The sequence below is a fragment of the Aquarana catesbeiana genome, linkage group LG08 (genome assembly GCF_042186555.1).
Source record: "Aquarana catesbeiana isolate 2022-GZ linkage group LG08, ASM4218655v1, whole genome shotgun sequence".
NCBI lineage: Eukaryota > Metazoa > Chordata > Amphibia > Anura > Ranidae > Aquarana > Aquarana catesbeiana.
Window position 1 is genome coordinate 147,531,712 of NC_133331.1, and position 26,909 is coordinate 147,558,620.

The following is a 26,909-nucleotide window of genomic DNA, read 5'->3' on the forward strand; positions in this document are numbered from 1 at the left end:
TCAATCTGCAGATGGCCCCTTTTGCAGGACCAGCCAAACCAGGTTTGCCCTGATGTTATGGATTTCCTACCCAGAACTGGATTCAGGGAAAATCCCTTCTCCTGATGACCTGGAATGTGCTCAAAAAGGATGCCAGCCTGTCTTTGACACTGTGAGATCTTAACCTGGTTTTGTTGATCCTTCAGCAACCACCTTGTAAACCTGTTGGGGATATTCCCCTTTTTAAACTCACTTCTTCATTTCTTTCTCATCTGCAAGGCGAGTCCCTGTGTTAGCGGCTTTATCCTTTAAAGATCCCTTCCTAGTTTTACATAGGAATAAGGTTATCTTAGCCCTCGTTTTGTTTTGTGGCTGCTTCCTTCTTCCACCTTAACCAGTACTTTTCCCTCTCTCTGTCCTGCTCCAAAACATTCTAGAGCGATTTCTCTATTGTCTGGATTGCGTATGTGCTGTGTGTCTCAGCTACAGCTTCTCTTAGACATTCAGATTTGCCCTTTTGATTACTAAAGGTCCCAGGATAGGACATCCTGCCTCTCGTTTCACTGTTGCTAGGTGGATTAGACAGCTTATCATTCAAACCTTTAGTCTATAGGATAGGGTTCCACCTTTTCCTGTAAGGGCATGCTCAACCAGATCTGTTAGCGCTTCGTGGGCTTTTCAGCATCTATCATCTGTCTGGAAAATTTGTAAGGCTGCCACCTGGTCTTCTATTCACACATTAAAGTTTTAACCAGGGATATTCAGGCCCCAACTGATGCCAGTTTAGGTTGTAAGGTGCTTCAAGCTGCTCTTTGTATATTAGGGCTGTCCTTACAGTTTTGTTTGCCAGTGTACAGTCACCTGAAGACAGCTGCATAACCCATGGTCTAAGACTTTCTGATTCTGTGTCTTGTAATGCACTCCAAGAAAATTATTTTAATGGTCAAAAATCCTATTTTTTCTTTGTAGAGTCTTTAAAGAGATTAAATATGGGGAATGTGCATGTATTGCAGAGATGTACTGCTTTTTTTCTTTGGCTTGACATACACTTTAAAGCGGCATACTCCCATTACTAAGAAATAGGGGTCTGAAAAAAATTGGCTAATAATTTCTGGGCTCAAAAACTGATATGATCTAAAAATATTTTTTTTTCTGATGATTTTCATATGAAATTGCAGCTCTTTGCTAAATAGCTAATATGTTTTTATCAACCAGATTTGGTAATATACTATAGTATAAAATGTACTTGGTTGTTACTTTTAGCAAAAAAAATGTTTTGTGTCCCCATTACCCTTTTGCCCTTGGTAAGAAAAGTAATTGCAGTCTGTGATTGGCGTTTTCAGTGCATAGGCAGTTCACTTAGTAACAATTTAAAATTAGGTTTCCATTAAACCTCCAGTGCTCTGTAGTGCTTGACATAATCTACTTAATTTAAGTCATGACTCAGTGGTTCAGTAAATAATCAGCAGTCCTGGCTAGAAATATTTGGGAGAGTAAAAAAAAGAGAAGAATAAAACAGTTTTAGAAAATTATTTTAAGATGTTTTGGCTGTATTTTTGCAAATTTTAAATAGGTTACCTTTTTCTTGCCCTGAAAAAGTCATTCGGAGAGAAGCATGATTTTCTCATTAAGAAAGAAAGAATGAAAGCAATGTTTAGAGAGGACAGTGGCGGCCCGTCTATAGGGGGCGCTCGCCCCCCCCCCCTTCCTGTAGTCACAAAAAAAGATTAAAAAAAAGGCCCTTTAAGAAAAAAAAATGAGAAAAAAAGTCCTTTAACTAAGTGCGCTGTGGCTGGGTGCCGGACACAGTGCACTATGGGAAGCGCCACGTCAATGCAATCACGAGATTGCAGACATGGCGCTTCATTTGCAGGATTTCAGCCTGCTTTGCGGCGCAAACCAAAGCGCTGGTCAGCTTCCGCCCACTGGCTGGAGCTGTGTTGTTCAAAGCTTTGTGATATAGGTTACTTCCGGATTCCCTGTTCCAGGGAACCCGGAAGTGACGTCGGCAGCGCTGTGCTTCGCATTGCCCGAGCGCAGCTGTAAGATAAGGAGAGGAGAGACTCACTGAGGCTCAGCACATGGTTTACATTTTGTAGAACTTTTGCACTGTTCAGACAGTTACCATACCAAATATCTTTCAATGCAAGAGTTCTCAAGAGTTCAGCCCACATAGCCAGCCCAGCCCTGTGCAATACTCTGCAGAGTTCTCTGATCACTGATATCAGCCCACATAGCCAGCCCAGCCCTGTGCAATACTCTGCAGAGTTCTCTGATCACTGATATCAGCCCACATAGCCAGCCCAGCCCTGTGCAATACTCTGCAGAGTTCTCTGATCACTGATATCAGCCCACATAGCCAGCCCAGCCCTGTGCAATACTCTGCAGAGTTCTCTGATCACTGATATCAGCCCACATAGCCAGCCCTGTGCAATACCCAGCAGAGTTCTCTGATCACTGATATCAGCCCACATAGCCAACCCTATGCAGTACTCTGCAGAGTTCAATGATCAGGGATACCAGCCTCTTAAGAAAGCTCTGTACAATACTCTGCAGAGTTCATTGAGCAATGATGCCTGCCTCCTACAGAAAGTTATCTGTGTAATACTCTGCAGAGTTCCTTGATACCAGCCCCCTCATCCCCCAATAAGTCCTGTGTAATACTCTGTAGGTTCTGCAATCAGTAGTACCAACCCCCGAAACCCAGTCCTGTAATACTCTTCAGAATTCTTTGATCACTATGCAATAGACTGCAGGATTCTCAAATCCGTTTGTTATACTCTGCACTGCCTGGTAGTCCTGTGTATAATGTAGAGCCTGGTATATGATGTACAGAGTCCTGTGTATAATGTAGAGCCTGGTATATGATGTGTAGAGCCCGGTGTATAATGTAAAGCCTGATATATGATGTATAGAGCCCGGTGTATAATGTACAGCCTGTTATATGATGTACAGAGCCCTGTGTATAATGTAAAGCCTGGTATATGATGTACAGAATGGTATATGATGTACAGAGCCTGGTGTATAATGTAGAGCCTGGTGTATTATAGGGGTGCGCATCTTCACTGGCCTCACGATTCGATTATCATATCAACGATTCGATACCGCGATGCATCACGATGCATCACAATTACAGCGCAAGTCCGCAAGTGCACATGGTTTTCATAAAAAAAAATTCAAGTAGTCAGGAGAACTCCATTTTTTTAATTCTATCTGTTCTTAAGAAAAAAAGAGACAGCAGAGGAGCTCCAGAGCTCTAGACATACTACAGGAGATGGTCAGAGACTGCAGACCTACTGCAGGAGACGATCAGAGTCTGCGAACATGACACAGGAGATGATCAGAGACTGCGGACCTGCTACAGGAGATGATCAGAGACTGCGGACCTGCTACAGGAGATGATCAGAGACTGCAGACCTGCTACAGGAGATGATCAGAGACTGCGGACCTGCTACAGGAGTTGATCAGAGACTGCGGACCTGCTACAGGAGATGATCAGAGACTGCGGACCTGCTACATGAGATGGTCAGAGACTGCGGACATGCTACAGGAGATGGTCAGAGACTGCGGACATGCTACAGGAGATGGTCAGAGACTGCGGACATGCTACAGGAGATGGTCAGAGACTGCGGACATGCTACAGGAGATGGTCAGAGACTGCGGACATGCTACAGGAGATGATCAGAGACTGCGGACATGCTACAGGAGATGGTCAGAGACTGCGGACATGCTACAGGAGATGGTCAGAGACTGCGGACATGCTACAGGAGATGGTCAGAGACTGCGGACATGCTACAGGAGATGGTCAGAGACTGCGGACATGCTACAGGAGATGGTCAGAGACTGCGGACATGCTACAGGAGATGGTCAGAGACTGCGGACATGCTACAGGAGATGGTCAGAGACTGCGGACATGCTACAGGAGATGGTCAGAGACTGCGGACATGCTACAGGAGATGGTCAGAGACTGCGGACATGCTACAGGAGATGGTCAGAGACTGCGGACATGCTACAGGAGATGGTCAGAGACTGCGGACATGCTACAGGAGATGGTCAGAGACTGCGGACATGCTACAGGAGATGGTCAGAGACTGCGGACATGCTACAGGAGATGGTCAGAGACTGCGGACATGCTACAGGAGATGGTCAGAGACTGCGGACATGCTACAGGAGATGGTCAGAGACTGCGGACATGCTACAGGAGATGGTCAGACTGCGGACATGCTACAGGAGATGGTCAGACTGCGGACATGCTACAGGAGATGGTCAGAGACTGCGGACATGCTACAGGAGATGGTCAGAGACTGCGGACATGCTACAGGAGATGGTCAGAGACTGCGGACATAGTACAGGAGATGATCAGAGACTGCAGACATAGTGAAGGAGATGGTCAAAGACTGCGGACAATAATGCAGAGTTGTGGTGTGAAGGCACATAGAAGACAATTCTATAATATGGACTTGTGTTGGGTGGGTTATGTAGATCAGCTGAATGGTGATTGTGACACAACCTGGTAATGCTGTAAACACTGAGTTGCCTAGTGATAAGGGGGCGTGGCCAGGCAGGCGCACATTTTGTAATTTGTAATCCTACTCGGGCGATAGAGAATCATTGGAGGGAACTTACTTGAAGAAACATGTCATTGCTGTGACTGTCCCTCTGACCATGGCAGCCTGAAATGAGCAGGGCGATCTGCCTGCTCACCATCTCCCCCCGATCTCCATTCCAGCCGTCGGTGTTCTCTCCAGAGGTCAGCAGGGAATTCTCCCGGGAGAGCGCTCCGTGCGTATAGCTGTTACTTAGTGTGTGTGTATATCCCGGTCATGTGACTCCCGGCCCGCCTCTCTCCTCTCACGTCTCTCCTGATGTCAGCACCGCCCGCCTCTCTTCTGACCTGATAGCTCCAGTCAGTGGGCGGGGCTGACATCAGGAAGACGTGAGAGGAGAGAGGTGGGCCGGGAGTCACTTGACCGGTATATACACACACACACAAGTAACAGCTATACGCAGGGAGCGCTCTCCCGGGAGGGGGCGGGGCAAGTAATCTATTTTTTTGGTCGCATGCATCGATGCCGCATCGGGGACTCTCGAATGGCAATGCATCGATGCTGCGATTAATTTCAGCACCCCTAGTATATGATGTGCAGAGCCCTGCCTGTGTATAATGTAGAGCCTGGTATATGATCTGCATAGCCCATGCGTACAATGTACAGCCTGGTATATGATATACATAGCCCCATATACAATGTACAGCCTGGTATATGATGTCCTGTGATCTGAGCTATATACTCCTGAAACTATGGGTGGAAGCAAGTGGAATACAGGGGACGGAGTGGGTGGATTCTATAAGGTGTGTGGTTTATGAGAAGTGGGATGGGTCAAAAAGGAAGGGCGGGGTCTGGCGCCCCCCATCCAAAAACTTCACCAGCCGCCACTGAGAGAGGATGTAGGTAAAAGACAGCAGTTTGCACAGTTTTAATGATATAATAATGTGTTCTGAATATAATTTAATTTAGAATTCTGCAACATTTTCTGTTTCAATATGTTTATTAAAATTTTACAACCTTAACAAAGAAATTGGTAATTCTCAAGATCACAAATCTGTATAGCGGTACTGCAACGTAAGTGGAGAATATGGTCGATATCAACATAACAATAAGGCACAAGTGATCAGTAATATCTCCAATGTTATATCATGGTACCCCCCCTCCAATTCCATAACAACTACTTGATGTCCACAAAGATGATATCAGTATCACAATCTTGAACAGATGGAGTACAGTTTTGTCCCTGAGGGCCTATTCAAAGGCTGCCACTGTAAGGTACCTGTGGTAGGTAGTGTCCGAAATGGAGCTTGTATACTGAGGCTTCAGACGAAAACATAGGCAGGTTAAGACAGCAACAGATCCAACAAAGCGGTACAGAATCAAAATCCAAAGGATTTTCAGGCAGGCGGAGGTCATACATGAGCTGGCGGTGAAGTACCAAATTAGCAGGCTGGAGAATGGTCAAGAATTCAGGCAGAGGTTCAATACACAGTAGTAAAAATCACAGAGCTAACAATACACCCAGAGAGCAAGTCCAAACAAATGAGCACTGAGTAACAGGAAGTTCTGCTATTGATGGGCTGCTTGCTTGGAATGTACATTGTCCTACATTGGCAGCAGGTGGGGCTAGTGAGTCCAAGGCAATGCATTGCAGAGCTCCTCCGTGGCACAACAGATAAGACTGCAGCTGTGGCACCAGAAACATCCTGGTTCGAAGACACTCAGGTACATGACAGCCACCATGCCCTTACAATGTAGGAATTTGAAAGAACCATAACCAGGGGTTCCAAACGTTCTCAGATCTCGCAGTGTCTTTCAGAATGATAACCATCTCTTCGTTGATCATTATCTATGTCAATTTGCGTTTCATCATCACCAGGTCTACCACCATCCTTTTCTGGGTGGCTGCTATTGTGTTTTTGGCCAGGACCCGGTACAATTTGAGGTAGTACGTTGTAGCTGGCCTTAATGAGGGTGATCCTTATATGGTCTGAGGGACCACTTCCTCGGCTATCTCTGTTCTCAGGTCTCGCTCCCAGGCAAGCATATGAGTAGCTTAGCTTTCATGTTAACAAGCTGTTTATACAATGTTGAGATGCCACGCCTCTAAACCTTGCCATGGAAACATCTGTTTTCATAAGCTGTTCATGTTGTAATATTAGTGGTTCATTGAGGCATACGCAGAAAGGGCAAAATCTACTGTAAGCTGTAGAGGTCAGAGGTAAGAATCTCCAACTGTTAGATAATATAGGAAGATGGACGTATGCCTTTACAGGAGTGTGCGGAGACTGAAGTAGGGTTGACCTACAAGAAGAATCTCATAACTGCAGAGAGTGGGAGAATGTGGGGCACAGGATCGCTTTCCATTGTTGAGGGGGGATCCACAGGCAGTGGAGGGCATGCCTGTGCTTCCTGAGTGATTGGGGAGGTAGGATATCTTCCCACTGGACCAATACAGTCGTTTGATGGCCAGGTTTAACAAATTCCCTACCGGGCCAATTCTGACATTCCTCTCCTACATGTAAACTTTTTTTTTTTTTTTTTTTTGCTAGAAAATTACTTAGAACCCCCAAACATTATGTATTTTGTAAGCAGAGAAAATCAAGAGAGGAGAATAGCGCCATCTAAGTGTAGCAACAAACACTTTTATTCCTTTTATAAAAGAGCAACTTACAAGATGAAGAAGAACAAAATGCTTGGTTTAGCAGGTGATCATCCGCTAGTGGAGCTGGAGTCCATGCTGCTGTGAGTGTGAGGTCGATGGTGCCAGCTGCCCTGGTGGCTCCCAGCGCTTCCAGTGGGTTTTGGTACACTCTGATGCAGGGATGATGGCACTTCCGGGTCCGAGGTTAGTAGGTGGGACACGTGTTCGGAGCATGTGCATGAGCATGTGCTCCTTCCTTAGGCATTACTGTGAGCCATCTTTGTTTAGGCTTATGTAGATAGTGGTGGAGATGGTAGCTATGCCCTCAGCACCATGGCAACCAGACCCACTACAAAGTGACTCCTAATTCTTGCATACTCAGCACTTATAAACATAATAATAGTGACTAAAAGACTGTACTTACTGTTGTAGACCTAAGTAATAAGTAAGACCATAAGTGTCCTGCCTAAATAAATAAAAGATGTGCATTTATAATACCTAAAAGAATAGAAGGAATATCTATTAGTATATTAGCTATATATTTGCTGTATACTGTGCATTATATATATACAATTATTAATAAGAGATCATTATTAAAATATTACTTTCATATAATCTCAGATCATATAAAACTAAGCAAGGATTAAAAATTGAAAACGTGCTTACTAGCCTTACTGGGGACTGGACACCGGGAATATTTTCAAATATTGTTTTATATATTTTCTGTATATATTCTCATGGTGGTACCCATAGGATTAAAATATATTTAAAATATTGATTTTATCATACCATAATAGTGAAATCAAATCAAATAAAGGTAAGAGTGTCAACTATGTGGACAGAATCAATATACTGGAATTAACTGATAAATCTACAGTTGAGGAACCCCTTCACTGGGATAATTATAGAAGGGAACCAATCTCTAGTTCCTCATTCAACCCACCTGGGGCCAAGGTATCTAGGGTATAGATCCAGTACATTTCACATGTAAAGAGGCATTTGTAGTGTTCAGCTGTGGGTAAGTCTTTTGGCATACTCTCAATCCAATTCCTAGGAGGATTTTTCACAAAACTCTAGAAAGTGTCTGGGGACACTGTGTTTGTCCGATCCACCTTCTACAAAAGGTCAATGTTCCTCAAACCTATTTTTGAGAGTTCAGATGATGCGACCAATGTAAAATTGGCTACATGGGCACGATAAGCAAGAAATCCCAAATGCAGAAGAGCAGGTAAAAAAACCTGGGATGCTATAATGTTTACCCTTACACGTAAACTCCTTTTGTCCATGAGTGACATGTTTACAGGTGAGGGCACAATGGTTTGCAGCATTGAAGCATGCCTCTGATGTTGAAAAAGGTTAGAGGACCGTTGGTGACTGGACGAAGGGGTTTGAGTCTACTGGGTGCTATTTGGGTTTTGATGTCCCTAGCCTGTCTATAGGAAACTTTTGTTTGATCTGTAAGGGTGGCCTTAAGGTGGGGGTTTTCATGTAATATGGACCAATGTCTTTGGAATATCCATACCATTTTCCTAAATGGAGTGTGGAGTTCTTAGCGGTTGTGGATATCGAGTGGCGGTGTTATACCAAGCATTTTGTTGTTCTTCACCTTGTGTGTTTTATATATGGAATAAAAGTGGTTTGTTACTACACTTAGATGGCACTGCTCTCCTCTCTTGATTTTTGTTCTTCGAGTTCCTTCTAGCTCTTTTTAGGGCTGGTAGCCACTGAGATCAACAACACCTTCGGACCATCTTATCCACTTATCCGATATTGAACTTCAAAGACTGTTCATTATCTACATTCATATACCAATGCAAGTCTCTATATGAGCCGATTCCACCTATCTCCAGTGTGCCAATAATATGTATTGTTTCCTAGAGAATAAAATGGTAGGTGTTGTCATTTTTTATGTCACACGGCATTTGCGCAGCATTTTTTTTTAAATGCAATTTAACCACTTGATGACCAGCCGCTGTTATACTGCAGCAGGTTGGCACGATCCCGGAAGCCGTCGTAGCTGTACGTCGGCTCCTTTAAGCGGGATAGCAGGCATTTGCGTGCCCACTGCACTGCGGGGGCGCCGATACTCGTGACCGGCGGCCGCAATGACCGCCAGCCACACGCAATCACTGGTACGAGGTGCAGAACAGGGACGTGTGTGTGTGTACGTGTGTGTGTGTACGTGTGTGTGTGTGTGTGTGTGTGTGTGTGTAAACACACAAATCCCTGTTCTGTGAGGAGAGGCAGATTGTGAGTTCCTAATAGCTAGGAACCACGATCTGTCATCTCCTATAGTCAGTCCCCTCCCCCCACAGTTAGAACACACACTAGGGAACACAGTTAACCCCTTGATTGCCCCCTAGTGTTAACCCCTTCCCTGCCAGTGACATTTACACAGTAATCAGTGCATTTTTTATAGCACTGATCGCTGTATTATTGTCAGTCCTCCTAAAAATGTGTCAAAAGTGTCCGATATGTCCGCCATAATGTCGCAGTCCCGATAAAAAAAAACGCAGATCGCCGCCATTATTAGTAAAAAAAAAAAAAAAATCTTATAAATCTTTCTCCTATTTTGTAGACACTATAACTTTTGCGCAGTCTAATCAATATACGCTTATTGCGATTTTTATTATCAAAAATATGTAGAAGAATACATAGCGGCCTAAATTGAGGACAAAATTTGCTTTTTTTTAAAAAAAAATTGGGGATATTTATTTTAGCAAAAAGTACAAAATATTGTGTTTTTTTTTTTTTTCAAAATTGTCGCTCTTTTTTTGTTGCGCAAAAAATAAAAGCGGCAGAGATGATCAAATACCACCAGAAGCTCTATTTGTGGGGAAAAAAAGGATGTCAATTTTGTTTGGGTACAGCGTTACACAACCCCGCAATTGTCTACAGTACCTAAAAATCTCCATAGGCGATGCATTAAAAGCCTTTACAGGTTACCAGTTTAGAGTTACATAGGAGGTCTAGTGCTAGAATTATCGCTCTCGCTCAAACGTTCGCAGCTATATCTCACATGTTTTGGTACAAACATTGTTTACATATGCATGTGGGACTTGCATATGTGTTCACTTTGCGCACGAACAGGAGTGACAGGGGAGGTTTAACTTTTTTAAATTATTTTATTTTACACTTTTTTAGCAGAATGACTGATTGAACCTCTGGTGCCATGCTCTTTGGCTGGAAGGTGCTTCTACTGTCACCTGTCTGTTTGGGTTCCTATTTTTTCCTGTGGTCCTTTTGCTGTTATTCTGTTCCCCACACCTTGGCTTGGGTACATCCCATTGTTTATGAATTCAAGATAATGCTTAACCACTTCCCGCCCGCCGTATGTCAAACGACGTCCTCGGCTTTGAGCTGGCATATCTGAGTGATGCCTGTAGCTACAGACATCATCCAGATATCGTCTTTTAGAGCTGGTGAATCTGCACAGCATAAGAATGATTATAGCAGCTGTTCCGCCGCTTGATCGTTCTTACGGGAGGCGAGAAGGGACATCGTCCCCCCCCCCCCCCCCCGCCGCCCTCCGGTGCTTGTACCGACTCACCGCTACGATTGGTGAGTTGGTCACAGGATCCATCAGCCCTGGATGTTTAGCATAGAGATTTCTATGATCGTTCGGAGGCCGGGCGCGATGTTATGACGTCACGCCCGGCCTCTGTATTAAAAAAAACGGCGCCGCTTCGGCTGTGAAGCGACGATCCTTTTTTTTTTTTTTTTTTTTTTTTTATTTCAGGCTTCTAAGCCTAGAGGTGAGATGTGGGGTCTTATTGACCCCACATCTCACTGTAAAGAGCACCTGTCATGCTTATTCCTATTACAAAGGATGTTTAGATTCCTTGTAATAGAAACAAAAGTGATCAAAAAAATTTTGGGGGGAAAAAAAGTGTCAAGCTAAAATAAAAAAAAGTAAAATTAACAATAATAAAAAAAAATTTTTTAAAGCGCCCCTGTCCCCGTGAGCTCGCACGCAGAAGCGACCGCATACATAAGTCCCGCCCACGTATGAAAACGGTATTTAAACCACACATCTGAGGTGTCACCGCGAATGTTAGAGAGAGAGCAATAATTTTGGCCCTAGACCTCCTCTGTAACTCAAAACATGTAACCAGTAAAAATTTTTAAAGTGTCGCCTAAGGGGATTTTTAAATAGCGAAGTTTGGCGCCATTCCACGAGCGTGTGCAGTTTTGAAGCATGACATGTTGGGTATCTATTTACTCGGCGTAACTTCATCTTTCACATTTTGCAAAAACATTAGGCTAACTTTCTTGTTTTGTTTTTTTTTGAAAGCCCAAAACTGTTTTTTTTTTTTTTTCCCCAAAAAACGCATTTGAAAAATTGCTGCGCTAATACTGTGCTAGATAAAAAGTTGCAATGACCGAGATTATATTCTCTAGGGTCTCTGCTAAAAAAACATATATAATGTTTGGGGGTTTTATGTAATTTTCTAGCAAAAAAAATATGATTTTTACATGTAGGAGAGAAATGTCAGAATTGGCCTGGTAGGGAAGTGGTTAAGATGACATGCCTGTAAATTCCATATTTTGAAGTACAATACAGGAACTTTCATCCCCTTACTACTGCTAACAAAGTGGAGCCTCACAGACTGGGGGAGGTTGGGGGTTACATGAATACTTTTAGGTGGCAGTCCCGCTTTTGCCAGTGTCAAGTCATTATAAGCTAACGCTATATCGCTATATAACTCATGATTTAGGAATCTATTCCCATGTCCTGTACTGTTCTCCAAGGTATGGCTTGGTGTGTATATATATATATATATATATATATATATATATATATATAATTTTTTTTTTTTTTTTTTTTTCCACATAAATATTTAAACAGTGTAAAGGTTAAATTTCTCTTTTAACTGCCTTTAAACTTGTAGAATAAATGCCCGATTTATGTGTTCCTCGTATAGCTTTAGGCTACTTAAAAAGAAAAAAAAAAGAGCTACATTCATATTCCTGGGCTGTGTATCATGGAGCAGGCATTCAAACAGATACCACAGAGGCTGACAACGAACAAGTGGCTTGAAAGCAAAGATTAGCACATGTGGATACTTGGCAGACAGATGAATAAATGTACTTACTTGATTGTGTATTGGTTTGTAAATGTAGTCTGTGTAAGTTTTATTAGGAAATCAGTTGTTTACAGTTTCAGTAAATATGCAATGCTTTTCAAATTTTTTTTTTTTTTTTTTTTTTTTTTAGCTCCACAAAGAAACTTTGAGATTGCTTTCAAAATGTTTGATCTGAATGGAGATGGAGAAGTAGACATGGAAGAATTTGAACAGGTAGGGAATGTTTTACATATACAGAGCATGCGCAATTCAAGTGGTTCTAAATCCTGGACATTGTAACCTTAATACATTCTCTGCATTAATTTAAAAAAAAAGGTCCCAGTGTTTGTACCGCTTCCTCACCGAGAGAGCGATGAGACAGCAATGGGAGCCAGAGAGCCTGTGAGCCACGCTGTTTGTGTCAATAGACGCACACAGCACATCTCGGGATCTTGCCTCCAGGTGTGCCCCCATAGGAAGCCGCTTCCTATGGTAGCACACCCAGAAGAGGAGGAGCCAAGCGCGCCAACAGGGGTACCCAAGAAGCGGAGGTAAGGGGCTGCTCTGTGCAAACCCAGGTAAGTATTTACTCTGTGCAAAGCAGGTAAGTATTTAATGTTTGTTTTTTTTAATTAAAAAATTTACCTTTTACAAACGCTTTTACTCTTGTGTAAAATAAAAAAGGTAATAACTGGGGGAACTTCCGAATTTAAAAAAATCCGTAGTAAAAAATAGCAGGGCCATATCTCATAATAAAATAAAATTAAGTGATTTTATTACTTCATATGTACAGTGGGGAAAATAATTATTTAATCCTTTGCAGATTTTGTAAGTTTGCCCACTTATAAAGAAATGAAGGGCCTATAATATTCATCATAGGTGTATTTTAAATGATAGAGACAGAATATCAACCAAAAATGCAGAAAAAACACGATACAAATTGAGTTGCAATAAAAAGTATTTGATCACCTACCAGCCAACAATAATTCTGGCTTCCACAGACTTGCTACAGTATGTGCTCATGTGGTACACAGATTAGTCCTGTCAATTTAAGACGGTGCTCCTAATGACAACTCGTTATGTGTATAAAAGACACCTGTGCACAGACTCTTTCTTCCATTCAATGTCACCATTGTGGGCAAGACCAAAGAGCTGTCAAAGGATGTCTGGGTCAAAATTGTAGACCTGCACAAGGCTGGAATGACCATCAGCTAGAAGCTTGGTGAGAAGGAGACAGCTGTTGGAGCAATTATTCGTTGATGGAATAAATACAAAATAACCATCAATTGCCCTTGGTCTGGAGCTCCATGCAAGATTTTGCCTCATGGAGTAAGGATGATCATGAGAAAAGTGAGGGATCAGCCCAGAACTACACAGGAGGAGCTTGTGAATGAGCTCAAGGCAGTTGGGACTACAGTCACCAAACAAACAATTCGTAACACAATACACCACCATAGATGGAAATCCTGCAACGGCCGCAAGGTCCCCCTCCTCAAGAAGGCACATGTACAGGCCCATCTGAAGTTTGTCAGTGAACATCTAAATGATTCAGAGAAGGATTGGGAGAAAGTGCTGGGTCAGATGAGACCAAAATTGAGCTATTTGGCACTAACGCCGTGTTTGGAGGAAGAAAAATGCTGACTATGACCCTAAGAACACCATCCCTACAGTCAAGAACGGAGGTGGAAACATTATGCTTTGGGGCTGTTTCTCTGCTAAAGGCACAGGCTGACTTTGCTGCATTAAGGGGCCAAAGGATGAGGGCCATGTATTGTAAAATCTTGGATGAGAACCTTCTTCCCTAAGCTAGAACACTGAAGATGGGTCTTCCAGCATGACAATGACTCAAAACATACTGCCAAGGCAACAGAGTGGCTCAAGAAGAAGCACATTAAGGTAATGGACCTTAATCCTATAGAACATGTATGGAGGGAGCTGAAACGTCGATTTGCTAAGCGACGGCCAAGAAACCTTAAAGATTTAGAGAAGATCTGTGAAGAAGAGTGGACCAAAATCTCTCTTGAGATGTGTGCAAACCTGGTAACCAACAACAAGAAACGTCGCCTCTGTGCTTGCCAAGAAGGGTTTCTCCACCAAGTACTAAGTCATGTTTTGCTTGGCGATCAAATACTTTTTTTACTCGCTGAACTGCAACTCAATTTATGACGTGTATCGTGTTTTCTCTGGATGTTATGTGGATAATTCTGTCTCTATCATTTAAAATGCACCTATGATAAAAATTATAGACCCTTAATTTCTTTGTAAGTGGGCAAACTTACAAAATCTGCAGGGGATCAAATCATTTTCCCCACTATATTTGTAATACTGATTTCCCCTTAAAGAATCTGATCATCTTCATCTTTTTCCCTGAGGAAAACCTGGGTTGCACGTGCCCTAAAAATCCAATGGAAAGGGCTGCATAGGAAATTAATAAAAAAATATTCATACATATCCTAATGAAAAGATGTTTTTATTAGGTTGTTTTTTAGCTAAGAATGTAACGTTTTAAAAGAATATTAACATAGAAGATTTTTGAGATTTAATTGGCATGTTTGGGAGCCTTAATGTCCAATGCACAGCTGATTTCCTGCCCAGCAAATCCCTTAAGCTGGGTATACATGATCAGTGTGGGGGGTGCAGTCCCCCTGTCAGAACACAAAAGCATAACAGGGGAGATCACCGCACTAACCTCACTTCTCTCGCATCTCACAGCCTGCCGGGTTGAATAAAAAAATAACTTAACGTGTGTACCTAGCCTTTGCACTAATTACTGACCATCATTATGTTGCCCGGATGTATGGACTTTAAGAAAAACTGCTGTTAAGGTCATTGGAAACTGGATGCAGAATATGATTTTAGCAGTTTGAAGTACGCAGATTGCTCGGAGTGGAGCAGGGTGGAGTATAGAATAGGGCATGCATTACCATGTCATTTACATCAATTTTTATGGAGAATACACTGAACTATGCACCCCAATACTGTTAGCACATACACCCATCACATCGCATCAAAGCCCCAATCAGCAAATGAGAAGCCCATTTTCTTGCTTAGGTGTTGCAGCCTCTGGGGCCTTTCAAAAAGATATGTATATGTAATGACAGATCATGTGACACTTAGATTGCACACAGGTGGACATAATTTCACTAATTATGTGTCTTCTGAAGGTAATTGGTTGCACCAGAGCTTTTTATGGGCTTCATAACAAAGGGGTGAATACAAACGCACATGCCAATTATCATTTTTTTTATTTCTGAAAAATAGTTTTATGTATATATTTTTCTAATTTTACTTCACCAACTTAGACTATTGTGTTCTGATCCATCACATATAATTTAGATTAAAAAAAACTTTGAACTAAAGGCTGTAATGTAACAAAATAGGTAAAAAGCCAAGGGGGAGGAGGGTGAATACTTTTTCAAGGCACTGTACCTCCTCTGTGGAGTTGGTTTTGTACAGGGCAGCCCGGATCCTCCTCTTCTCGGATCCCTCTTCGCTGCTCCTAGCCCCTCCCTCCTTTGAGTGCCCCTCAGCCAGCAGCTTGCTACAGGGGGCACCCAAGCCAAGTTAGAGTTCCATGTATCCATTCAGACACATAGCCCCGGCCTGGCCCCTCCCCTCTCTCCCCTGATTGGCTGACTGACTTATTGACAGCCGCGGGAGCCAATGGCGCCGCTGCTATGTCTCAGCCAATCAGGAGGAATGTCCTGGATAACTGAGGGGATTGTGGACATCGCTGCAGAGAGAAGGTGCTCAGGTAGGTAATTGGGGGGGTGCTGGGGGGCTGATACACACAGAAGGTTTTTTATCTTAATGCATAGAATGCATTAAGATAAACCTTCTGCCTTTACAACTCCTTTTAAATTTGCATCAGGTACAGCTTGTTATATCTACTAGAAATCCAGCACTTTCATGAGAGAGAAAATGTAACTTTATATTAAAGTAAAACAGAATTTGGAACATTATCTTTTTTCCCCTGTATCCATTCCTTGGAGAGTATTTCAGCTGCCATATAAAACAGAAAATGACCTTTTGTTTTAAGCAGATGTTATGACCCAACACATAAAGGTTTTTATGATTCGTTTTACTCTTCGGCAACATATACTTTGAGGGAGTTGTTCAAGAAGTTCAAGTTGCTCATATACTTGAAAATGTCTATTCCTGCTCGACTGCTGAGGGACACAGGAATTCTTAGACTGTTATGTTACGCTGCTGCCTACAGTTTGAAAGGACACTGACAACAGAAAAGCTGTTGACCACAGTATAAACCCACCCACAACTGTCATTGCTTAGTTTTTGCTAGTGTCCCCAAGAGTGAATGTGTTGTCTTCAGCTCTGCTGTTCTCTGATATTTTGTAAGATTTTTCTTCAAACAGCTGCTGGTAGACTTCTGCTGGATAAGGTAATTCCTGGAAGCGTTTCCTGTCGGCCATCAAGCTCAGGTTTTTCCAGTTTATTCTGGTTTTCTCTTTGTGAAAGCCCTATGTTTGTGGACATTTCTTGAGTCATCTACAGCTACTTGTAGATGCAGGCCAGGAAGTGGAAATTCTATAAAGTTTTCAATTTACCCAAACAGCACAGGTTTCCAGTTTATTTTCCACACTGATACTCTTAATGCAACAATGCTGTGGTTGGCAATGATTACTGGTCTGTGTTACAATTCACACAGGGCTCCTCTCTTGAGATCAGGTCAGTATATCTGGGGATTCTCTATGAAGTTATTGGCCCAGAGCTGAGGCCATTTTTCTGTCCCTGGCTCTGCAAATCCATTATGAGTTCTTAGCAGGTTTATGCTAGGTTGAAGTTTCTCTTTATTTAAGCATATGCTATCTTTTACAGTACTTACCTGTAAGGTATTCTCTGCAGTTGCATGTGTAGTTAATTTGTCTTGGTGTTAATTTCTCCTTTCTGGATTTGCATATTTACATTGCAAGTTGGCCTCTAGCAGAGCCCCCTTTTTATTTTTTTCTCCGAGTCACTCTAGGCAAATGTTTTTACTTTCCATCCCATTCCTGAGCTAGAGCTGTTTGATGACACAGCTCTAACACAGGAGCACACATGCGGACGTGCAAGTGAGGGCAAGTGTACACTATTTGGTAAGGTAATTTTGAAGCGCTTTTGTTCATTTCCATGGCGTTTTAACTGCCAGTTATTCCACCAAAGCCTGCAGTGACTCATTTGGCACATGTTCCAGCAGCTTCTCTGGGCTTAGAGAGCAGAGGCCCCATGATTATTCAGACCATAATGTTAGTCAGTTTGTAATTGTGGTATCTACATTTCTCTTTCATTCATCGATGGTCACAGCGCCTCCTTAATCTTGGCCATTGGGCTATATCGCCTCCGCAGGAGTAGGACTAGGCAGAACAAAAAACACCTGGCTACGCCCATGGGGTGTCCTCAGTCAGTATTTAACCCCCTCCCTGCTCTAGGTATTCCGTTTATTTCTGTCTAGTCAGGAGTAATGACCTAGCTCCTTGCTGGGATCTTTTGGTCCTAGCAAATTTTACTTTTTGTCTCGTTCTTCCATGCATTTTCTCCTGGAAGATCAGCAATCTGGGCGATGGGCTGGATAATCTATATCCAGTGGTCTCCCCAGTCCAGCCAGCGAGCGCATGCAGACCGCAGGTACACGCAAGGTCGGCCGTGACAAAGCCTCAACGGACGGAGGCTGGCCCGCGAGTTAAACATCTCGCAGGGTCACATACGAGCGGGCTCTGGTCCCCCCACTTCGGTGGGGAGGAGTTCTGTCTGGAGGGTCACCCGCACCATAGATTGGTAAGTACAGTCCCCTTTTTCCCCCTTTGTGTGGTTTGGGGTGGACACGGGTACCCTCCAGGGATGGTCGGACCTTCCTACAGGATCGCTCCTCCCATCCTAAAGTCCCTTGGTTAAATTGGGCTTTCCCCTCCCCCCATGGATTGGTGGGAGTCCCAGGGTAGGCAGCAGAGACCACTGGGGGTCTCCCCTGCCATTCCCCTTCTGGGTGGTGTGTGTCCTGCCCTGGCGGTATGGGGGGGTTCCAGTGCAGAGGGTGCAGCGGAGACCCCTAGGTGCATGCCCTGATGTGTGTGCAGTGTAAGGTAGTGTGCAGTTTGTGGGTCCCAGTGCAGAATACGCAGTGGTGTCCCCTTAAATGTTCACCCTGCCTGGTGGAGAATAGTACTTTTTTGGAAGGGGGCCCCCTTGCAGAGGGTGCAGCCTTGTTGAAGGCACAGGGAGGATGCTGGCAGCATGCTTCCGCATGTAAAACGGCCGGCGGCCATGTTTGGGTGGTCCGATGACATCACGGCTGCCATTTTCCCTTGGTCTGGCCGGTCTCTGACCAGCGGCCATGTCTGTGTAGCCGATGTCACGCCAGCCATTTTTCATTATTCTAGTGAGACGCTAGAGACGGCCGGAACCTTGTGGAGATGCCAGAGCTCCTCCTCTTCCCCCTATGCTTCTCTTCCTGTCCCGGGATATATGAAATGGACGCCGACATTGGTGTTGCTGGGTCCGAATTGCGGCGCTCCTCCGTTTGGTAGGGTGAGTCTTTGAGAGTCTTTGATCCCCCTCATGGAGGTGGCAGGTCCCTAGGAACCCCAGCTTCCCATGGTTGCGTTGACGTCAGTTTTTGAGTCATTGGTATCCCGGGTGGAAGTAGCGTGTGGGCAGAGAACCAGGAGGAAGCGTCCCTTGCCTTCCCCTGCTCAGTCTGTCTCATCTGATTCTGAGCCTAATGCCGCTGGGTACATGGCCCATCCAGGGGGGTTTAATATCTTGCCCCCTGACCCATCCGATAGTGGGGATGAGTCCTCTGCGGTCTCAGCAGCCAGTGAAAAAGCGCTGGTGGACGCACTTCTTACTGCGGTGCAGGAGGCTCTAAAGATAGAGGAATTGGCTGACAGGGCCACAGATGTGGCTATGTTCTTTGGTACGCACAAGTCACCCGGCTGACAGGAAAGCGGAGGCTGTGGCACGCAGCATGTTTACTGTGGCTGTGTCAACATTGCATCCAGTCTTGGCCTCGGCCCTGGTGTTGCAGACCCTAACTGAATGGGCCAAGCTTTTGGGCTAGTGTCTGGGTAGTGAGCAGGTTCCTGCTGCTTATGTTTTAGCGGACCAGTTGGTCCATAGGCTACAGTATATTTGTGATGCAGCCTTGGATGAAGCTCCTATGCTGTCCAAGCTTTCTGTTTCAGTGATGGTGATTAGATGTGTGCTGTGGCTTAAAAATAGGTCGGCAGACCAATCCTCTAAAAAAAAAAAAAAAAAAAAAAATGCTCTCATTGATCTACCCTTTCATGGCAATTTCCTGTTTGGGGCTACCCTGGATGACATCATTAAGGGTGTCACGAGGGAAAAAGAGTACCTTCCTGCCTCAATCTAGAAAAGGGAAGGAGCCTCGTTGCAGACGGGGGCCTTCCTTCTCAGCCCATAAGATAATGCTGACCAGATTAGCAGTTTTTCTTCTCAAACGTCGGCCCCTTCAGCAGGTTCAGTTCAACGGGAAGTAACTGAGGCTCGTGGTAATCTGAGTTCCTCTGGTAGATGCCGCAGTTGTCCTAGTGCCACTGCGGGGCCAACACCTTCCTCTTCTGCGGTGCCTGCGAAGGACTGAGGGCAAAAGTCTTCTGGTGGCCATAAACGTCCCTTGGAAGCTACCTCTCAAAGAAGACCAGTTATACCGAGGGCTGAGCTTCCATCCTGCTTTACAGTAACTGTTTTTAATGGCCTAGAAAGCCAGGTACTGAGAGATAGAGGTCTGTCGAGATCATTGATCCCTACTATTGTGAAGGCGACTTCTAGTAAGACATACAATCGTACATGGAAAGTGTACATTTCTTGGTGTGAGTTGATTGGCGTTCACCCTCGATCATTTTCAGGGCAGTTGTCCTAGTGCCACTGCGGGGCCAACACCTTCCTCTTCTGTGGTGCCTGCGAAGGATCATTTTCAGGGCAGTTGTCCTAGTGCCACTGCGGGGCCAACACCTTCCTCTTCTGTGGTGCCTGCGAAGGACTGAGGGCAAAAGTCTTCTGGTGGCCATAAACGTCCCTTGGAAGCTACCTCTCAAAGAAGACCAGTTGTACCGAGGGCTGAGCTTCCATCCTGCTTTACAGTAACTGGTTTTAATGGCCTAGAAAGCCAGGTACTGAGAGATAGAGGTCTGTCGAGATCAGTGATCCCTACTATTGTGAAGGCGACTTCTAGTAAGACATACCATCGTACATGGAACGTGTACATTTCTTGGTGTGAGTTGATTGGCGTTCACCCTCGATCATTTTCAGGGCGTTGTGCAGAAGTTGGCTATGAGCACCATCAAGGGCCAGGTGTCTGCATTAGCAGTCTTCTTTCAGCGACCCCTAGCCACTCATTCTTTAGTTCGTACCTTGATTCAAGGTATTCAGGTCTTTTTTGCCGCCATGGTATTTAAACTTAGTGCTATCGGTTCTCCAGAAACCACCATTCGAGAATATTCGGGAGAATCAATTACCCCCAGAAGGTGGCATTTTTGGTGGCTATTACCTTGGCCCACAGGGTTTCGGAGTTTGTGGCATTATCCTGTCGTCGTCCCTTTTTTTTATTTATTTTTTTTTGTATTTTTATTGGAATTTCAAAGAAGAAAATGTTAGAGTATACAAACATAAATGCTACTTAAGGTATGATGCTTCAAAGAAAAATGTTCACATATGCAGAACACAGGGGTAAACTGCACGGCATACCAGGAGGTAGGAACAACTCATAGGCAAAAACAAGAGGCAAAACAGTGGTCATATATGTATGTAGGGGCAATCATGGGGTATACAAGTAGGAACAAGGGGCTATAAGGGGTACCATTCAGTATGCATCAGAGATAAAACCGTTCAGGATGTAGTAGTTGGCAAAGGCGTCCCCTATTACGATTGATCCCAAGGTTCCCAGATTTTATTAAATTACATTTTATTTAAATTATAAAACTCTCAAATATTCCATCCTTCGAATTTCAGCTATTGGAGGAGTCTGGACCAAGGAGGGGGGAAGTGTTGGATAGCCAACACAATGGAATAAGTCTCTTGCCAGCTAAAAGAATATATGAAATCAGCCGATTGCCATTTTTGGTAATACCGGAGAAAGGAAGGCTCAATAGATAATGTAAGGGATCAAGCGGAAGGGACACATCCACCACCTTTTGAATTAATATCATTAACTCATACCAAAAGGGCTGGATCATAGAACATTTCCAGAAAATGTGGAACAAGCCTACATCTGTCCCACAGCGCCAACAGTTTGCTGAGATCGAGGGATCATACTTATGAATAACTTCAGGAGTCTCACACCAAAGCATAAGAACCTTGATGGACGTCTCCCTCTGGAGTATGCATTTTGAGGACTTGAAAGTAGAAGACCAGATCCTATCTCGCAACTGAGAGTTAATGGGCTGACCTATCAGTTGAGCCCATCTTCTCATATATAGATGGGTGATCTCAGTGAGGGAGATGGACTCATTGAGAATATGGTGAATAGAGGATATCAAGTGTAATTGGTGAGGGCCCTGAGCGCATCGATATTCAAAGGGGGTGGGTTTATCTAGGGTCAGAAGCGGGGAGTGTGAATGGGAAAAGTGCCTAATTTGCAAATAAAAATGGAAGAGATGTGAAGGAATGTCAAATTTCTCAGAGTGTGTCAAAATTGTGGCTCCTACAGGAGATTGGGTGGACTAGGTTCCAAAGTTGAAACAAGGAGGCATTCACCCATGGGAGAATACGTCATAAGATTAGGCTGTCTGGTATAGATTGGTTGCATAGCATGTTCATGGGGCAGGGTGAAGAGAGAGAAAAGTTCTTGAGGCATTTACGCCAAACGGTTAATGTGAAATTCACTGGGGCAGGACATTGGCGTCTAAAGATAGGATCTATGGGAGGAGAGGGAGACCGAACTAAGGAGCATGGGTGAACCGGATATAACACCCCTTTTTCTATGTCTGACCAGTGATTAGGAGCCTGTAGGGTAGACCAAGAGGCAATGACCCTTAGATGTGAGGCATAATAATATTTAATAATGTCTGGTGCCCCTAGTTCCCCCCCCCCTAGATCTCAAGGCAAAGACCACCGAACTCTCTATGCGGTGGGCCTTGCCATTCCATATGAACTTTAGGAAAGTCCTCTGGATGGCTTTAAGTTGAAAAAGGGCTATGGCAACATGCAATGTTTCAAAATAGTATAATAGCCTAGGTGAAATTAACATTCTCAGGGGTTTACCCTGCCTAGAAGGGAAAGGGGATATTTTGTCCAATTTTACAGGGATTTGTTGATTTCCAATATAAGGGGGGGGGGATTCACAGAATATAGGGAAGAGTTGGTGGGGGTAAGATGGATTCCTAAATATTTGAGGGAGGTAGTGCACCACCTGTAAGGGCAGGATTCAATAAGCTGAGATAGCAGAGGAGGTGGAATATGTATAGGGAGAGCCTCAGTTTTTATAGTGTTGACCTTATAACCCGCAATGGTGCCAAAAGAGGAAAGTAGATTGTGTAATGAAGGGAGGGACAATAGCGGGTTAGTGATAGTTAGCAATATATCGTCTGCAAACAGCAAGGGCTTATATTCCCTCTGTCGCATCACCACCCCACGAATATCCAGATATATTCGGGTGGACTCAGCCAGGGGTTCCAGACACAGGATAAAAAGTAGTGGTGATAGAGGACAACCCTGCCGAATACCATTAGTCATGGGGAGGCCAGGCGACAGAAAGGAGGACATCTGAACCTGGGCTGTGACTCATGAATATAAAGCCTCTAAAGCTTTAAAGAAAAGGCCTTTAAAACCAAATGCCATCAAGGTGGAGAACATATAAGGCCAGCTCAACCTGTCAAAAGCCTTTTGTGCGTCTAGACTCAAGACAAGAACCTGGCGAGAAGATCTGTTTAGGAGATCATTCAGGTCTATGGTACGGTAGTTATCCCCAGCATGTCTGGTGGGGACAAATCCCACTTGGTCCCTGTTAATCAATTTAAGGATATGCTTAGAGAGTCTGGATGCAAGGATTTTTGTAAATATTCTGTAGTCCGAATTTAAAAGAGCTATGGGCCTGTAATCATCTGGGATGGGAGGGGTCCTTGCCAGGTTTTGGAATAACGGAGATATAGGAGTGGGAAAATTGGGGATTGACCTTTGAGCAGGGAGCCATAAAGAGTCAGCATATGGGGGGACGAGGTTTTATGATAGAAGTAGGGCAACCCATCTGGGCCTGGTGACTTATGTAGTGGGAGGTCTTTGATTGTGTTTAGGAGTTCTTCTGCAGTTATGGCTGTGTTAAAGCTAACTAGATCTGTGGATGACAATTTCAGAAGCTTAAGGCTGGAGAAGAATTTGTAAAATTTCGCTTGGGTGAAATTAAAATGGTTATCAGGGGTTAAGCAATTGTACAGCTTGCGGTAAAAGTTACCAAAAATTTTGGACATCTCTTGGGGGCAATGGGTTCTGGTCCCGTCGGCCTGGAGAAGGAAGTTAGGAAAAGAGTTGAATGGGCGCGAGCGCAATTTGTTGACAAGCATCCTATGGGGCTTATTAGAAATTTCATACATTTTTTGTTTCGTCCAAAGTATGGATTTAGCTGCCTTATCAATATGTACTGTTTTTATTTGTTCTCTAAGAGAGGTGAACTTGCGCAGTTTCAACACTGTGGGTTTGCACATTAGCTGTCGTTCTGCAGTATCCAGGGCTGCTGCCAGGGACTGTAGAAGTCTATTTCTGTCCTTTTTCAAGCGAGAACCCTCCGCTATGCATGCTCCGTGAAATACCGCCTTGTGTGCCTCCCACAGTGTAGAAAATTCTGGAACAGACCCCACATTCAGTTGAAAGAATTCTTTTAAGTCTGCAGCCAATTTAGTACGAGTGACCTCGGACTGAAGGAGATGGTCATTGAGACGCCAATGACATGTCCTGGTGTGGGAAAGTATAACGTCTATAACGTTGACTCAGCAACATAAGGGATAAGCGAGGCTGAAATAAAAAGTGGTCTAGGCTGGAATAAATTTTATGGGCCATGGAATAAAAAGTGAATCGCTTAGCGGAAGGATGTTTGATCCTCCAGGAATCAAACAGTTGGTGGGATCTGACACATTTGCGGAATGAATTGGCTTGGGAGGCGGTCTTCCGCGAAAGAGTGTCACTCAATATAGTTTGCCTATCTCTAGTGGGGAACATGACCAGATAGAAGTCCCTTCCAACAATCATGAAGGGTTGGGAGCGGTATTGAGGTGAGTCAAAGACCTTGTTGAGGAAGTCAATCTGGCCCGTATTGGGAGCATATATGTTAACTAGGGTGAAGGAAGAGGCCATATAGTCACATTCCAAGATAAAAAGCCTCCCATGAGGGACAGTGTATGCTTTTTACCCTAATGGGACAGGATTTCCTAATCAGGACTGCCACTCCAGCCCTACCTGTGGAGTCAGAGGCAAGGTAGGAGGTGGGAAAAAACTTTGAGTCAAATTTCAGCGAGCCACCTGCACGAAAATGCGACTCTTGGAGCATGACCACATCCGCACCTGAGGATCTGAACTCCTTCAGAGCCATCCAACGCTTCCGAATGGAGCCTAGACCCTTTACATTATATGACATGATCCTCAACGCCATGGGTGCAAAACTTTCATAATGGCTTGCGTAAGTACATAAAACTTAGGAAAAAAACCATAAAAGGCATGCAGATAATTATGAGATTGGGTGTAAGCATAGATGAAGGGACTAACCCAACGGTACATGAGCAAAAACAAATATACCACATAGGAAGAAAAACAACAAAAAACAAGGAAAAGAAAAATTTGTGACCTCATCCTACAGAGCTGGCATATGACCATGGACATGAAGAAAAAAAAGAAAATCAAAGTCATAAACCTACAAAAAAAAAAAAGAAAACCTGGATTTGAAAGCCTCCATATCTCAGGGGGCCCTGAACAGTGTCAAAGGCCAGGTAGGGACACAGGACCTAAAGCAGGGGATTCAGGGGAGAGATAGGGGAACCGTCTGCTCTCCTTGAGAACTTGGCAGTAGCAACAAAAGTCAAGCAAGAGGAAACCTGTTGAAAAACAGTCAGCAAAAACGACTGTCAAAACATTGACAGTGACATTAACATTAATACCCCATGGGTTGGGAGAAAATTACCCCGAACAGAATGTAGGGTAACTTATAAACCCGGAGTCCAGAGCACTGAACTGTGTTTCTCATGGACTACAAAGGAATGGAGACATTGTGAGTCAAAAATATCCATCCAGGGACATCAAGGAGGTTGCTTGGAGGGTCGTAAGCTTTGAGGTGTGGAAAGATGCTTCTTCAATTCCTCCTTTCCCTGTCACGGCGCATTCTACTTGGGCGCTTACTACTTTGTGGGCCTTCTGTCATCAAGCGTCAGTATCACAGGTTTGCAAGGCGTCTACTTGGTCATCAGTGCATACCTTTACTAAATTCCCTAAAGTAGATATTTTGGCATCTGTGGATGCTTCTTTTGGCTGCAAGGTTTTGCAGGCTGCTGTTTAAGGGGGGTTCCCTCTTGAGGGGTGTTTTTTCTTTAAAATTTTTTTATTACTGATGGGGCCGGTTAAGGCTCCTGTGTCCTGGTTAGGGCTCTTGTAGTTAGCTTTGGGTTATTTTGCCCACCCCTCATTTTTCTTTGGCACTGCTTTTGGACGTCCCAATGGTCAAGGTTAAGGAGGCGCTGTGTCCGTCAAACGAAAAAGAAAATGGGATTTTTGTACTCACTGTAAAATGCATTTCTCTAAGTTCATCAATGTATACAGCACCCACCCCTCTATGGAGTTTTTGATACTTCTACAACCCCTAGCAAAAATTATGGAATCACTAGTCCCTGAGGATGTTCCTTCAGTTGTTTATTGTTGTAGAAAAAAAGCAGATCACAGACATGGCCAAAAACTAAAGGCATTTCAAATGGCAACTTTCTGGCTTTAAGAAACACTAAAAGAAATCAAGAAAAATAATTGTGGTGGCCAGTAACAGTTAGATTTATAGAACAAGCACAGGGAATAAATTATGGAATCACTCACTTGTGAGGAAAAAATTATGGAATCACCCTGTAAATTTTCATTACAAACACTAACACCTGCATCAGATTAAATCTGCTTGTTAGTATGTAGGTAAAAAGGAGTGATCACACACAAATGGGAGGAAACTGGAGTCAACATCTGTGACCTAACTGTAAGAAACCGCCTAAAGGAAATGGGATTTACATACAGAAAAGCTAAAAGAAAGCCATCTCTAACACCTGAACACAAAAAAAACAAGGTTACAATGGGCTAAGGAAAGGCAATCGTGGACTGTGGACGATTGGATGAAAGTCATATTCAGTGATGAATCTCGAATCTGCATTGGGCAAGGTGATGATGCTGGAACTTTTGTTTGGTGCCGTTCCAATGAGATTTATGCAGACGACTGTCTGAAGAAAACATGCAAATTTCCACAGTCAATTATGATATTTGGCTGCATGTCAGGTAAAGGCACTGGGGAGATGGCTGTCATTAAATCTTCAATAAATGCACAGGTTTACATTGAAATTTTGGACACTTTTCTTATCCCATCTATTGAAAGGATGTTTGGGGATGATGAAATAATTTATCAAGATAATGCATCTTGCCATAGAGCAAAAACTGTGAAAAAATTCCTTGAAGAAAGACACATAAGGTCAATGTCATGGCCTGCAAACAGTC

At 43.8% G+C, this 26,909-nt stretch overlaps 1 protein-coding gene across 3 annotated transcripts in view; it reads left to right on the forward strand.

Moving 5' to 3' along the window:
• Positions 1-26,909, forward strand: part of MICU1 (mitochondrial calcium uptake 1) — a 524,563-nt gene that overhangs the window by 291,109 nt on the left and 206,545 nt on the right. For all 3 annotated transcript variants that reach the window (XM_073596557.1, XM_073596558.1, XM_073596556.1), the window contains one exon: positions 12,388-12,470. In XM_073596557.1, the coding sequence (XP_073452658.1) occupies positions 12,388-12,470 (83 nt within the window). The remainder of the gene's footprint in view (positions 1-12,387; positions 12,471-26,909) is intronic.